The sequence below is a fragment of the Argentina silus genome (genome assembly GCF_951799395.1).
Source record: "Argentina silus genome assembly, chromosome: 17".
NCBI lineage: Eukaryota > Metazoa > Chordata > Actinopteri > Argentiniformes > Argentinidae > Argentina > Argentina silus.
Window position 1 is genome coordinate 17,543,300 of NC_139671.1, and position 15,692 is coordinate 17,558,991.

General features: G+C 44.8%; 1 protein-coding gene across 2 annotated transcripts in view; it reads left to right on the forward strand.

Moving 5' to 3' along the window:
• kcnk2b (potassium channel, subfamily K, member 2b) overlaps positions 1 to 14,991 on the forward strand; it is a gene marked incomplete at its 3' end in the record, with an annotated part of 20,024 nt that extends 5,033 nt beyond the window's left edge. Inside the window, exons 2-6 of one of the 2 annotated variants that reach the window (XM_083688560.1) lie at positions 966 to 1,083; positions 7,687 to 7,847; positions 11,347 to 11,533; positions 12,079 to 12,218; positions 14,641 to 14,991. In XM_083688560.1, the coding sequence (XP_083544686.1) occupies positions 966 to 1,083; positions 7,687 to 7,847; positions 11,347 to 11,533; positions 12,079 to 12,218; positions 14,641 to 14,991 (957 nt within the window). Of the gene's footprint in view, positions 1 to 965; positions 1,084 to 7,686; positions 7,848 to 11,346; positions 11,543 to 12,054; positions 12,219 to 14,640 lie in introns of both variants that reach the window. The other variant, XM_083688559.1, reaches the window with a different exon arrangement.
• Positions 14,992 to 15,692: the final 701 nt, after the last annotated feature.

The window sequence follows — 15,692 nt, forward strand, 5'->3', positions numbered from 1 at the left end:
CACACAGAGGCAGTCAAAAGAATGATCACATACACACACACACACACACACACACACACACACAGGCCCACGTGTGACAGGCAAGTGGAATGCCAACAGACCACCTGGGCAGAACTAATAGGCTGAATACGACCGCCTGCCGTTTTCGCCATCACAAATGACTCATAACTCTCGTGAGTCTGACCTGGTTTAATTCCTTTAGAAGTGGCCAGGTGAGACCTCGCATATACCGGTTGACGGCTAGTCCTCCACAACATCAGCATTCACAGGGAGGTTGTTGTGGTGGATGTTTTCTCGTTTTTCAGAGCTACTAATTGCTTTGGTAGGATGTTTACCACAGGCCGAGGCAGTTCACCAATGGAAGCTAGTACACACTGCTAATTTCTTCATCTTCCTCTGCCCACCTCAGAACATGTCCCCCAGGAGGGAGAGAATATACAAGCCTATCAGACAGGAAGACGAGAAGGCGAAATGTGTTTGTTAGTGTTTGTTGTTAGTTAGTGTTCAGCAACTTTTTAATAGACTTTTCCAGAATCGATTTCCCCCACATGTGGTATCTGTGCTGTTCCCCAGTTGTGTGTGTGTGTGTGTGTGTGTGTGAGTTTGTATGCATGTGTGTGTGTGTATATATGCGTGCATGTGTGTGTGTGTGTGTGTGTGCGTGTGTGTGTGTATGTGTGTGAGTGTGTATGCATGTGTGTGTGTGTGTATGCGTGTATGTGTGTGTGTGTGTGCGTGCGTGCGTGTGTGTGTATGCGTGTATGTGTGCGTGTGTGTGTGCGTGTGTGTGTGTGTGCATGTGTATGTGTGTGAGTGTGTATGCATGTGTGTGTGTGTGTGTGTGTGTATGCGTGTATGTGTGTGTGTGTGTGTGCGTGCGTGTGTGTGTATGCGTGTATGTGTGTGTGTGTGTGTGTGTGCGTGTGTATGTGTGCCTCTAAGCAGATGTTGTCTTTCCTCCTCAGCAAGTGGTGTCTGCAATCCGAGCGGGCGTGAATCCGACGGGAAACGCTTCCAATCAGACCAGTCTGTGGGACCTGAGCTCCTCCTTCTTCTTCGCCGGCACAGTCATCACCACCATCGGTGAGGCTGATCAATAATCAATACTCTATTAACACTTTTCTACTGTACACTACTGGGTATGATCAATATCATGTGATGGCTAATATTATGTCAATTCCAAGGCCATCATAATTATTACCATCGGTGAGTCTTATCAGTAATCAATACCATTTCATCAATCACATTGATTTGTTTCATGTGAGAAGTAAAAACGACTCACCATCCTAAGGTCCTCTGTGGTCCTCTGTGGTCCTCTGTGGCTCAGTTGGTAGAGCATGGCGCTAACAATGCTTAGGTTGTGGGTTTGATTCCTGCTGGGACCATATATACTGAAATGTACGCACTCACTGCAATGTAAGTCGCTTTGGATAAAAGCGTCAGCTAAATGGCCTATATTATTATTATGGATCACAAATACGATCCATTGGTTTAAGAATCCACGTTTTCCAGAGTGTACGTGGCCCGTACAAGAGGAGTGTCCTGTACTTGATGTGTCTGATGATGACACGTCACAATAGTTTTCTCACTGTGAAAGGTTGAGGTCTGAATCGTTGGACTGTAAATGTCCTCACAGCTCTGGCACCTCTCACTCTCTCCCCCCCTCTCCCCCCCTCTCCCCTCTCCCTCTGTCTGTCAGCTCCAGCTGTAAGAGCTTAGTTAGATGTGGGAGAAAAGCAACAACACACACACACACACACACACACACATACGCATACACACACACACACACACACATCCACAGACACATACACACACACATGCACGCACACACACACACACACACACACACACACATGCACACACGCGCGCACAAACACACACACACACACACACACACATACACACAGGCCTGACAGCTCATCTTCCTCCTGTCAGTAGAACCTGTTACTAGAATGTGTCTGCCCTGTTAAGCCCCATTCCAAATCTCCTTCTAGCCTAGGCCCTTGTCTGCACCACCTTGCAGATATTCAACGATTTTATTGACGATATGGTAATAAACTTATGTGGCTCTCTGGTAGCCAGTTGTGTATGTTCATTCAGTGTGCTCAGATACCTCCGGGGGGGGGGGCACACCAAGCTTCATCGTTATTTTTGCTCCATCTGTGCTTACTCAGCCATTTTTGAAGACTATCGGAGCAAGTGGCACTGTGCTGGCGCAGATGTTTTCTCTTTCACATAGCGTTTATCTGCATGGTTGAGGTTGTTAAAAGCCTGCACAGTCTGCTGAACAACACTGCGGGTATCAGCCCACTTGTTCCCCTGCTGACGGGCAGGCGGCAGGGCGTGACTTGGGATGTCTAAGCCTGTGTTTAGGGTGGGCAGTCGTGAGGTCGTCCAACCGCGCCTGTTCACTCCCCGGTGGTAATGCATTATGTTGTAGTTCAGCTCCCGCCCTAACAGGGCTGTAAATTGGCAATGTGAAATAAAAAAAAACAGGCTGTTTCATACCAAGGCCGTACTCTGTGACTGGGACTGGCGCAGGAGAGCTCTGTGAGGACTGGCGCAGGAGAGCTCTGTGAGGACTGGTACAGGAGAGCTCTGTGAGGACTGGTACAGGAGAGCTCTGTGAGGACTGGTACAGGAGAGCTCTGTGAGGACTGGCGTAGGAGAGCTCTGTGAGGACTGGCGCAGGAGAGTTCTGTGAGGACTGGTGCAGGAGAGCTCTGTGAGGACTGGTACAGGAGAGCTCTGTGAGGACTGGTACAGGAGAGCTCTGTGAGGACTGGCGTAGGAGAGCTCTGTGAGGACTGGCGTAGGAGAGCTCTGTGAGGACTGGCGCAGGAGAGCTCTGTGAGGACTGGCGCAGGAGAGCTCTGTGAGGACTGGCGCAGGAGAGCTCTGTGAGGACTGGTACAGGAGAGCTCTGTGAGAACTGGTGCAGGAGAGCTCTGTGAGGACTGGCGCAGGAGAGCACAGTTCAGTCTCGGCCCCATCGCGTGTGAAAGTCTTGGGCGTGTTATGGTGGTCATCTGGAATCCTGAGGACTTCCTGTTTCTCCCTTCACTGCTGCAGAGATTCGGTGTAGACATGTTTATGATTGCTGCTTTTATGATTTATTTTGATTTTGATTGATTGATTTATTTTACAATAGTTCTATTTGATCTTTTATTTTATGCACTTTGAGATTATTCTTGTATAATGAGAAGTGCTTTATAAATGTAATAAATTATTATTATTATTATTATTATTATTAATATTATGTTTTGTATTGCTGTTTGTTGGAATGAGGCAGGCAACAGGTGTTCACTGATATTGGTCCTGTAGCAGGTCTCAATGAAAATGGCATTTTGAATGGTTGCCTTGGACGGTAGGACAGCATTGTCCTCTCCAACTGTTCCATTGTGCATCTCTGTCAGACAAAACATCATCAAAGGCCACAGCAAATATTGTTGTTGTGTTTTGAGTGCAGGGTCTCTCTTTTACAGGGACTTTCACAGGTTATGTTATTGTTTAGCCTCTCCAAGGTCTGCTACTCAACGTAAACATCACAACACTTCACACACACCTGCTTTCATCTGTCAGGGTCAGACTTTGTAGCCAGCAGTAAGGCCCAGAGCTAGGACAATCTCCTTTAGCAACGTCAAGCTAGTGAGCAGAAATGCGGGCATTGATTAACACGGCAGAGGGATTCTAACACACAATAGGGTGATTCATCTTCACTGATTACCCCCCCTCCCAACCGCCTCTTTTAACAGTGTCTATTAATAGATTGGTGTGGAGTTTCTTTAACTAGGAAATAGCCTCTTCATTCATCTCTGTCATTACAATTAAAGCCTTCTGCTGTGATTACATTTCATAACTACCCTCTCTCTGGCATCCCTATCTCTCTCTAGATCTTTTTGATTCAATTAGAGGTGGTTGCAGTGAATTCCCACCGACAAATTGTCGCTTTAATGAGAGAGTTTGTGAGTGGGTGGGTGCGTAGTGGAAGTAGAGGGGGGCTAATTATATTCTAGTCAGGCATTTTTTCTAATCTCTCAATTCGATCTATTAGGAAGTGAATTTAAACACCTACAGTGTATTGTCTTGTTCTGTCCCTGCTATCCGTATCTTTAAGTGAGAGGCAGACAGGCAGAGAGGCGATTTATTACGCTGCGTCTCCCTCCTGGGAACCTTAATTAACTCTCCCTCCTAGAGTACGTCTCCTCTGAAGATGGCTTCCTCCGTAGGGTGGAGATCAAAACAGCTCTCGAGGGAGACACTCCTATACAAAGTGTCCACAATACGGAGGGCAAGGAACTAAGCAATGTTGTTTCTCTCTGAGATTTCTGACAGTTCACTGTTTTGTTCCGGTGTTGTTTACACCACTGCGGTATCCTGTAGGAAAATAAGGCGTTACCACAGAAGAATGAAAGTTATCGGTGTCTGTCAGCACAGAATAACTTTCTAAATCTCAAAGTGGGTTTGTTGTACTCTGCATACAGTACAGTGCAGTGTCTCAGCCCCAAACATCACTCGAAGGGTTAAAATGTATCTCAGTTAGGGCTAATAAGCATGTGTCCCCGGCAATGGGTAACGAAGTGGCTCACTTAAATGTTGTGTTTCAGATCCTCTTAAAGTGATTTTGCATAGTGCTCAGTCATTAAGCTTTTGTAACCCAGAGCACTCACATAGTTCCCCTAGAGAGGGAGACTCCGGGGGTTATGACAGGTTGCTGCTGTATATGTGTTAGGTACGTTATATAAGTTACTGTAAAACAGTTCATTATGACAGTCTGTGGTGTCAGCACACCATAATGTAATGCAATGGTAATAGCCGAAGTGTGATGTGACAGGGTGATTCACTGCTTATTAGAATGCATGAGGTTGTCCTGTCAGTCTTGGAGGCAGAAACCTGCACATGTGTCGACAGTTCACACTGCGTCTATAAATGTTTTTTAATTGCAGATTTATTCAGTGTTAAAAAATCGGAGGCCTCGTTTAAAAAAGAAACCCACAGTAACCTCCGCACTCATCCTCCAGCTTTAGCTTGTCAAACATGGCTTTTGCTCTTTCCATCGCTTCCTCCCTCTTTCTCCTTCCCTACCTCTCCTCTCTCCTCTGCCCCTCCCCCAGTTCTCTCCTGTCCTCTCTCTCACCCTCTCTCTCTCCCTACTCAACCTCTCTCTCTCTCTTGCTTCTTCTCTGACTCTGTTATTATTTCTTTGTCCTTTCTGTCTCTCTCTCACTCCCTTCTCTTACCTCCCGACTTGTTTTTGGCCTTCTCTTTCACCATGTATACAATATTTCTTCCTTCCTTATGCTATCACCAACCAATTTGACCCTAGAAAAATACCCTGCTATGGGAAGCAGAGGGGCTGGGTGCTGTTCGGTGGTGCAGTACAAAAGTCAATCACCGGAAACCGTCAATAACCGTTGTCATGATTCAGTGCAGGGACTAATTTCCATTCCATCTCCAGGTGCTATGAGTGTTCTCCTCCAGAGCTACTTCTCTCCTCCACTCTTCCAATCTCTCAACCAAGATAGCCCTCACTTTCATCCCATATGAGGACCCCCCCCCCCCTCATATGACACCTGGGGACTGGCCCTTGAAATAGGCTGATGAATTCAAGAACAAGACTATTATTCAGTGTGTTGATGCTGAGAAACGACTCAATGAAATGTGGTACGATACGTCTAATGACTGTACATTCAATATGCTTATGCATGCTAGAACAGATTGGGACGGAGAAAAAACTGTAGAGCAATTTATATTAATATCAGTTTCCACACAAAGGTTTGGCAGAGACTTTTGGCTATACTTTGTTAATAGCAAAGCATATCTAATATTAATAATCTGACTCCAGTGTAATTATCACTATGTGCAAATAATTGTTGAGCTTGTGCTGATTTAGTGCAAGAAAGGTCAAATAGAATGAATTAAATGAGGCTTTAATAATACTGTATACTTATACAACTATTAGAAGGCCAATACTTCATAGAAAAATGTTCCATTCTAATAGAGAGAGAGGTAGAGAGAGATGACCACAGGTCATTCAAAACAATGCTACTCACAACATGATGAGAACCTCACAACAGGACAAAGGACCTCTGCTTCAAAGAAAGGTACTGTAGACAGGTAGAAAGAAAGGTAGAAAGAAAGGTAGAAAGAAAGAAAGAAAGAAAGTAAGAAAGAAAGAAAGAAAGAAAGAAAGAAAGAAAGAAAGAAAGAAAAGAAAAGAAAAACAAGAAAGCAAGCAAAATACAACAAAGAAAATTCAACATGAAGTAAAAAGAGAGTAACCCCAGAGTAGAGAGCGGTCCCTGTCCTCACCTACAGGCACTGTTAACACTTCTGTAATTGTGTATCCTGTTGACTTCTGATTTGCTGGGTATCTGGCATGTGGCCACCGTGCAGGAAGAGAAACCATTAAATAGAAGCTGCCTGCAGGACCTGTCCTGACCTCAGAGGACTAGAGTCGAAACGAGAAGTACGTTCAGAAAAATAGTGGCGAAACCCTGTGAAATGTACTGTGTGAGTGGTTTGGTTACAGCAATGGTTACCAGGAGGATTGGTCCTGTAAATAAACTACAATTTGATCATTTGTTTCTCTTTCCAATCTATTAGAATTCCAATGGCAATTGTAGAGAGTTTATGTGAGTAGAATTCATTTTGAGATTTTGAATGTTATGTTTGTGTTATTGTGTTTCAGGGCTAACATTATTCCTTACTGTAAGGAGACAGCTTCAGAGCAATGGGTTTTTAATGGAGCTGTTTCAGTGCATGGTGGCTAGGTTAGTGAGTGGGTTGTTTTAGTTTGTTTTGCACCGAGGCTTTCTTTTAATGGGCATCATCTTTTAATGGGCATCTTTTAATGGGCATCTCAATGGGCAGGTATTGACATAAAGGGAATTTTTGATGTGGATTTCTTGCTGACATCAAAAGGCAGGTTTCGAATAGAGTGCTGCCTAATGTGTGTGTGTGTGTGTGTGTGTGTGTGTGTGTGTGTGTGTGTGTGTGTGTGTGTGTGTGTGTGTTTGCCCGTGTGCATGTGTGTTGTGTGTTGTGTGTTGTGTGTTGTGTTATGTCTTTGTATGCACATGTCTCTCTCTTATATTTCTTGCATGTGTGTGTAAAGTGTGCTACTGTAATTTGCTCTGAGCTCAGGTCTGCGGTGTGAGATGCTGCAGGAGAGAGGAGGATGTAAATTATAGATGCTTTACTGGGTGACTGCTCTACGTGACTTTGCTCTCAACCGCTCTCTGCCAGTTGGATCAATCCCACTCCTTTCACTCTGAAGCTGTTTACTGCAGCTTTCTGTGAGACAATCACGTATCACCGCTTTGGTTTTGTATCCCATAAATTGCACGGTGATACAGTGTGGGAATCGCTTGAATGAGTTCCAGTGAAGTCCTATCTAAATAGTAGTGTCAAAACTTCAGTGAGGCTTCAAAAACCGTGTTACTGTCGAAGAAGTTTCTTCTCGAACTAATAGAATGGACTCTAGAATACTTAAAAAGGATGTAATGTATCATCAAATGCAATATTTTGGTCACATAAATCTCTGGTATTTATTCTGAAGTATGTTTACTACTACTACAGGTACATCATTTCCTATTGGAAGTGACACTCTGAATTTAATGTTATTAATGGTCTAATGAACCCTCCCTGTATCCCCCCCCCCACCCCCTCCCTTCTCCTCAGGCTTCGGGAACATCTCCCCTCACACAGAGGGGGGGCGGATCTTCTGCATCATCTATGCCCTCCTGGGGATCCCCCTGTTTGGCTTCCTGTTGGCTGGGGTCGGAGATCAGCTTGGAACCATATTTGGAAAGGGCATCGCCAGAGTGGAGAAGATGATTGTAGTGAGTTATACTGTGTGTGTGTGTGTGTGTGTGTGTGTGTGTGTGTGTGTGTGTGTGTGTGTGTGTGTGTGTGTGTGTGTGTGTGTGTGTGTGTGTGTGTGTGTGTGTGTGTCAATTAATTGTTGCACTTTTTTGCATCGATTTTATGCTCATGGATTCTTGGTTATGATTACATCATACATGTACACTTACATAATTCACTGATTACATATGGTACATCCCATCATTAGCTATGGTATCTTCATTTAGATATTGCCACATCTGGAAGCTAAGCTTTTGCAACGTAATCAACCTTGACCCTTTACAGTACGTCTTTACGCACAGGAAGCTCAAATGCAGAATTTTCACTATCGTTTCTATCATTTCACTATCGTGAAGCAGCATGTCCTTGTGCTGATGAGAGAAAAAATGACTTTTTTTTTTTTTTTTTTGGTTGCCATGTCAACTGACTTCTGGAGCCAGACCAAAAGCCAGACCATTCGTTTTAACGCTTAGCTGCTCAAATGAAATGTAATGAAATGTTTTTCTCTTACATTGAGGAGCACTTGCTTAAAGGCTGTTTTTTTATAGCAAGTGGTGTCCTATGAAAAGCACGTTGTGGAGTGTTTTGATGTCTTTCCAACCACAGTCGTTGAGATGTTCATATCATATTGTGCTAACCCCCTAGAGCTACTGCATGATTAATGTGTGTGTGTGTGTGTGTGTGTGTGTGTCAGTGAGAATGCCCTACATTAATGTACAGAATTCAGTACACTTGCAGACACTGGAACACACCCACATACTGTACACAACACACACATACACACACAGATACACACACACACACACACACACACACACACACACACACACACACACACACAGAAACACAGAAACACACACAACACACACACAAGCTAACCTTTTGCCAGTATAGTTAGAAAGCACCACTGATCATCTTGGACACATGCCCGATAAACATTCCAAGCATTATTTGATGGTCAGTCATTAATCTCTCCTTCTCCGACCGTCCGAAGGATTCGCCCCGTAAGATTCGCCCCCAACAATCAAATACACTTACGTCGAAGAACAGCCAATACGGGGCGCTCAGTGGCGTTTACATTTACATTGATGGCATTTAGCAGACGCCTTTATCCAAAGCGACTTACAACAAATACATTTGTTTAAGTAAGTGAATCATCTCTCCATCAGCCATCATAAGATAAAGTAATCTATGATAGGACCAGGGGCCATAGGCAGTCACAATGCTAGAAGAAATGACTTATTTTCTTTTCTTTTTTTTACAGGAGAGAAACGTACAGGGGGGTAGTGGGAATGAAGAGGTCTTTAGGAGGGACAGTTCAGGCGTAGCACACTAAGGCGCATACCATATCATCGCAAGGTCCCTGGTTCGATTCCAGCCATCGACATATCCTGCATGTCATCCCTCCTCTCTCTCTCACCCATCCTTCCTGTCAATCTCTACTGTCTCTATCCCAATAAAGCAGAAAGGCCCTAAAAAAAAATATATATATATATATATATTAAAAAAAAGACCAGCCAATACAGAAGGTACAGTGGCTGGCTACTAAGTGAACTGGATTGCTGCGTTCTGTTCATTTCTCATTATGGAGCAAAGGCTGAAATACAAATCGATACTTCCCCTATAGGCCTATACCCTCACATTTACTGGTCACAGCATCGATCAAATACTTGATCCACTGTTTAATTTAAAGCGTAAGGGCTTGATTTATGTGTTTTCCGATATTCCTCCTGCAAGTGTTCCCTATAGGCAGAGAAAGGCAGAGAAGTAGGTTGCCGACTCGGGAACTAGAGGCTACTATTAGGACCACGTCAAAAATGCTATCCAATATATATGACAGAAGGCAAGAAGGGAAGCCGTGAACTCAGTATTCCCTCCATATCAATATTCAACAGGCTAGTCTGGTTCACTCGCTGCTTCACAAGGGCAAGAAGACATCAGGAGACGACAGATTTGCAGTTTATTGTTTCACTGCTATGGTACTTCGAGAGGCTGAGTTCTCATGCTTATGTAACTGAATGTCTAGGACAGAACAAGAAGTGGAGGATTGCATTAAATGTACTTTAGAGTGTACACTTCAGAGTGTACTGCAGTAGAGTATTGCCCTCAGCGGAGCCTACACTGGAGAGGACATTCTATACAACTACATACCGGCTGCACTTGTTTCTCTGTGGAGTACGGTGGCCCTGAGTCTAAATGAATGACTAGAACATTCTGTACTTCAAAAATGTTTAAGTTGTACATATTAGGGAATATCTTGCTCTAAGTTCATTGAGTTGTACGTACAAGATAATAACTTGGTATGGATGTAAAATAAATAAATAAATAAAAAGTGTCTTGGTGTATCGAGTACAGTGAGGGAACTATCCCATTAAGGCTCGCCTGGTGACCTGAAGGCTTAACCCCCCAAACAAATGCCTAGAACCAGACTTGAGCTCAGCAGGCTGACGCAGTCTTGTGACGACCCAAATTTCAATTCTGCACACAGACTCTATGTCGTTACCAACTGGCATTCTGCGTTTCTTCAATGCAATTCTGTAAAACCTCCGGCGTTGCAATGGTGACTGAACATAAATGTGTTTTGGCGGACAGAATATACGCACGTGCACTTCATACTGTATAAGTCATACAGTACGGGAGAGCACAGCTGACATGCTGACTACAGTTTGTTATGTCAGCGTGCAGACTGACTGTACGACGTTAGAAAGCACAAATGTATTCCTGGAAAAGAGTCAACGTAGGAAATGACTCATCACATTGTGAAGTCGCTGGATAAAAGCCCATGTCAAATGAGTGAGTGGGATGTTAATACAGACGGTTTTTCAAATGGTAATTTCCAGCATTATCGTTTCATATCGTCCATTTGATGTGCAAAGACTTTGCTAGCCACCCCCTATCGTTGACATCTGATGATTTTGCAGAAATGTTATGCAGCCAAGAAGCATAATATTAACCAGAGCAGACACAGACACAGTACAGCTATTGGAAATCAGGTGTGCGCGCACGCACGCACGGACGCACACACGCACACACACACACACACACACATGCACACACACACACACACACGCACACGCACACACACACATGCACACACACACATGCACACACACACACACACACACACACACACAGAAATAACACACTCATGCATCTTCCCCACTCCAGCCCCACTGAAATTCAGCACACACACACACACACACACACACGCACACGCACACGCACACGCACACACACACACACACATGCACAGAAATAACACACTCATGCATCTTCCCCACTCCAGCCCCACTGAAATTCAGCACTATATTGTTCATGATCCTATATCCTCCTCAAAACCTCAACTCACCCACCTGTTTGTGCAGTATGCTCTCTCTCCCACGGTCTCCCCCCCGGCCCCACTTCCCCTTATGTTTACCTATTCATATTTGTATTCATATGTTTGATATCTAATCTACTACCACTCTATCCCAACAGAAGTGGAATGTGAGCCAGACCAAGATCCGTGTGATCTCGACCGTGATATTCATCCTGTTCGGGTGCCTGCTCTTCGTCACTCTCCCCGTGGTCATTTTCAAGCAGATCGAGGGCTGGAGCACACTGGAGTCCATCTACTTTGTGGTCATTACACTGACCACCATCGGCTTCGGGGACTTTGTGGCCGGCGAAAAAGGTCTCTTTGACATTTACTGGCTTATTTAATGATTTTCTTTTCACGACTGTAGTTATGCTTTGCTAAAAATCACTGTGGTGCTGAATCTACAAAGACCAAATGTAATTGGTGTCTGTCTTGCTGCAAGTGAAATGCATTGATCAATATTCACGCTTTCTTCTTTTCCTCTCTGGCACTCTCTTTCTCTCTCTTTCTCTCTCTTTCTCTCTCTTTCTCTTTCTTTCTCTCTCTTTCCTCTCCCTCTCTGTTCTGAGATTTTATATCAGAAGGCTTATTATACCACTGTAAACATGCAGTCTTATATGTAGTCTCCGTGCAATCCACTGTTAGTAATAATAATTAGTATTTAATTGTATTAAATAATTAAATTTAATAATTCATTACATTTATAAAGCAAAAAAGTGCTTAAAAGAAAAGATCAAATAGAAACATTTTATGAAAAACAAAAGCAAAACAAATATATTTCTAACCATATCATCAAACCAGCAATCAAAGTCTAGGGGGATAATAAGCTCTGCGTGTGTCTTCTTCTATAGGTGGCTCTGAGATCGATTATCTGGACTACTACAAGCCAGTGGTGTGGTTCTGGATCCTGGTGGGGTTGGCCTACTTCGCTGCTGTACTCAGCATGATCGGAGACTGGTTCCGGGTCATCTCCAAGAAAACGAAGGAGGAGGTACGTGTCCGTGTAGTACTGGACCAAAACACTAAACAATCACAGATAATTCCAGTAATAATTCCAGGAATGCCAGCCCAGACGTAAAGGAGATGCAAACTGTGCTGTGCTTCTCAACCTAGGTCCTTATCAGCCCGATAACTCGGCTCCAATTTGCCAACGGACACTTGATATTACATATATACGGTGGTACAGTGGCAGGCTATATGTAGTAAAACAAAGAAGAGAGGGAAGTTAGCCTCGTAAAAAAAAAACAGCCAGATATCGTGTGCTAACATTCTGTTTCTCTTCCCGTGAGAGTTAGCCTGTGACATATGGCTGCTTTTACGAGGCTAGAGGGATGTGACCTCACCAAATCACCTCACCTCGCATGTCCAGGCAGGAAGTTGAACAGAGGCAAGATTGATTATGCTAAGGCAGCCAATCACAACACTGCATGCAGGAATATTAAGTAAGAGGCAAGAGCAGCATCATGCAACAATACACTAACCCAATCACCACACAGCGCCATCAAATAGGATTTAAACGAAAATAGAAGGGGGTGAAACGGTATTGCCAGCAAGGTATCACACTATTACACACACATTCAACACTCACCTCATAATGTTACACTCCAATAAATACTTGTGCCAAGATATTGCTTATAAATGTCTGTATGTATAAATGTCCGCCGTAGCTTGAAGACCCATCTCTTCAGGCTACATCTTAACTGCCCCTCCTGTACAAGTTTCTCTCCTGTTAATAAAACAATTATTATTATTATTATTATTATTATTATTAATAATCTAGCATTGTGACTGCCTATGGCCCCTGGTCTGAGCATTGGTTACTTAATCTTATGATGACTGTTGGATAGATGATTCACTTACTTAAACAAATGTATTTGTTGTAAGTCGCTTTGGATAAAAGGCTAAATGCCATCAATGTAATGTAAAAAAAATGACCATCTAACTTGGATCAGTTTGATGGTTTGTAATACCAGTACTGTAAAGGATTATATGTTATATATGATATTATATATATATTATGTTATAGCCTACCACTTAAGCTCCCCAGTCTATCTGAAGACTCATTCATCGGGGAGATGGATTCACATTTGAGTTGCATATACTAATGTTGAATTTAAATGTCAGTGTGCTACGATAGCCACAAGTGAATAATGAGACACCTTGCAGCCGTGTCGTCCTCATTAGTTCCACTTGAGTACACACACACACACACACACTCGCACGCACGCACGCACACACACACTCACACACACACACTCGCACGCACGCACGCACGCACACAGACACACACACACACACACACACACACACACACACACACTCATACACACACTCGCACACGCACGCACACACACACACACACACACACACACAGACACAAACACACACACACTCGCACACGCACACTCACACATGCACGCACACACTCGCACGCACACGCTCACGCATGCACGCACACATGCACAGATAAATGCACGCACACACACACACACACACGACTATCTGTTGTGTGAAGAAATTCAATAGGGGTTAGGAGTGTATGTGAAAACAATCGAATGTAGTATGTAGTAGACCTGAGAGCTCTACAGAAAGCTATTACTGAGAGAGGGGAGGGGGAGGGGGGAGAGGGGGGGAGTGAGAGAGAGAGAGGGGTGTGAGAGGGGGGGGTGAGAGAGAGAGAGAGTGGGGGGGAGTGAGAGGGGGGGGAGTGAGAGAGAGAGGGGTGTGAGACAGAGGGGGGGAGAGAGAGAGAGAGAGGGGTGTGAGACAGAGGGGGGATGAGAGTGAGAGAGAGGGGGGGAGAGAGAGAGGGGGGATGAGAGTGAGAGAGAGGGGGGGAGAGAGAGAGAGAGGGGTGTGAGACAGAGGGGGGGAGAGAGAGAGAGAGAGGGGTGTGAGACAGAGGGGGGATGAGAGTGAGAGAGAGGGGGGGAGAGAGAGAGGGGGGATGAGAGTGAGAGAGACGGGGGGAGAGAGAGAGAGAGAGGGGTGTGAGACAGAGGGGGGATGAGAGTGAGAGAGAGGGGGGGAGAGAGAGAGAGAGCGAGAGAGGGAGTGAGAGGCGTGGGGGTGGAAGAGGCAAGGAAAGTGGGGAATAGTGGGAGAGAGAAGCAGAGAAACAAACAAATATAAGCTTCAGGGCACTGAAATCCAAAAGCCAATACAGTTCCCTTCCAGCATATACTACAAACTGTGAATAAATACCCTGTAGCTAGTTACTTTATGGATTATGAAAACAATATCTCAATTTCCCCCCTCATGGAGGTTCACTGTGAAAATACCCAGCAGCATCTCATCAAAATATGAATTATGTTCCCTGAGGCTCTGGTAGTAATGGATAGAGACGTACTTTAAGGTCTCACACATTCAAATCTATTTCTTCCCTTCCCTTCCCTTCCCTTCCCGTCCACTAGGTGGGGGAGTTCCGGGCCCACGCGGCCGAGTGGACGGCCAACGTGTCGGCCGAGCTAAAGGAGACGCGGAGGCGCCTGAGCGTGGACATCTACGACAAGTTCCAGCGCGCCGCCTCCATCAAGCGCAAGCTCTCCTCCGAGCTGGGTCTCAACCAGGAAATGACCCTGGGCATGAGGACGCGGTCTGTCAACCTGGGGGACGATAGGGAGACCTACTCCAACGTGGCCCTCTCCCTAACACCCGTGCCCGGGGCCCTGTCTCGTAACGGAAGCGTCTACCTAAACGGCCTTAGTCCGGATTACGCCGATAGGGATCGAAGGGAGATAGCCGTCATCGAGAGCTTCAAGTGAAAGTGGAAGCAGATGTGCGAGTTTGGCGAGGGACGGAAGTTAGACACACACACGCACACACACACACACACACACACACACACACACACGCACGCTGACGGTCGACGATGAAGATCAGCGGATGTGACACACACGTACACACATAGCAGGTGGGGTTGATTGGGCGGGACTGAGATGAGATGCAGTGTGGTCATCGATCGAGTTCAGGCACACACAGATCGATCAGACACCCACAGTGTCTGACAGACACTTACATGTTCATCACACACACACACACACACACACACACACACACACACACACACACACACACACACACACATTGATTTAGGTTGTGGTGTGAGACACACACACGCATTCAAGACACCAAGAGGGCCGGAAGTCTGCATCAGATGGAAAGGTCCTTCAGCGTCCAACACTGTATCATCAAAGATGAAACTCTGAAACGCCTTTTACTCAACGAGTGTAAGATACTCTCCATGAGGCGACAGTTTATCACCGATCTATCATTCGATGTATTTTAAAGAATGTGTCTTTTTCGTTTTAGTTTACACTTTTTTACTGTATGAATCATGCAGAGACTAGTGAAGCATTACTTTGATGCCTTGCATTCGCCAATGATAGTTTTAACAGAATGTGTGAAATCTTTTTTTTCTTCTTTTTTTTTTTCTTCATGAAGGACATGCAGCTTTTTACCTAAG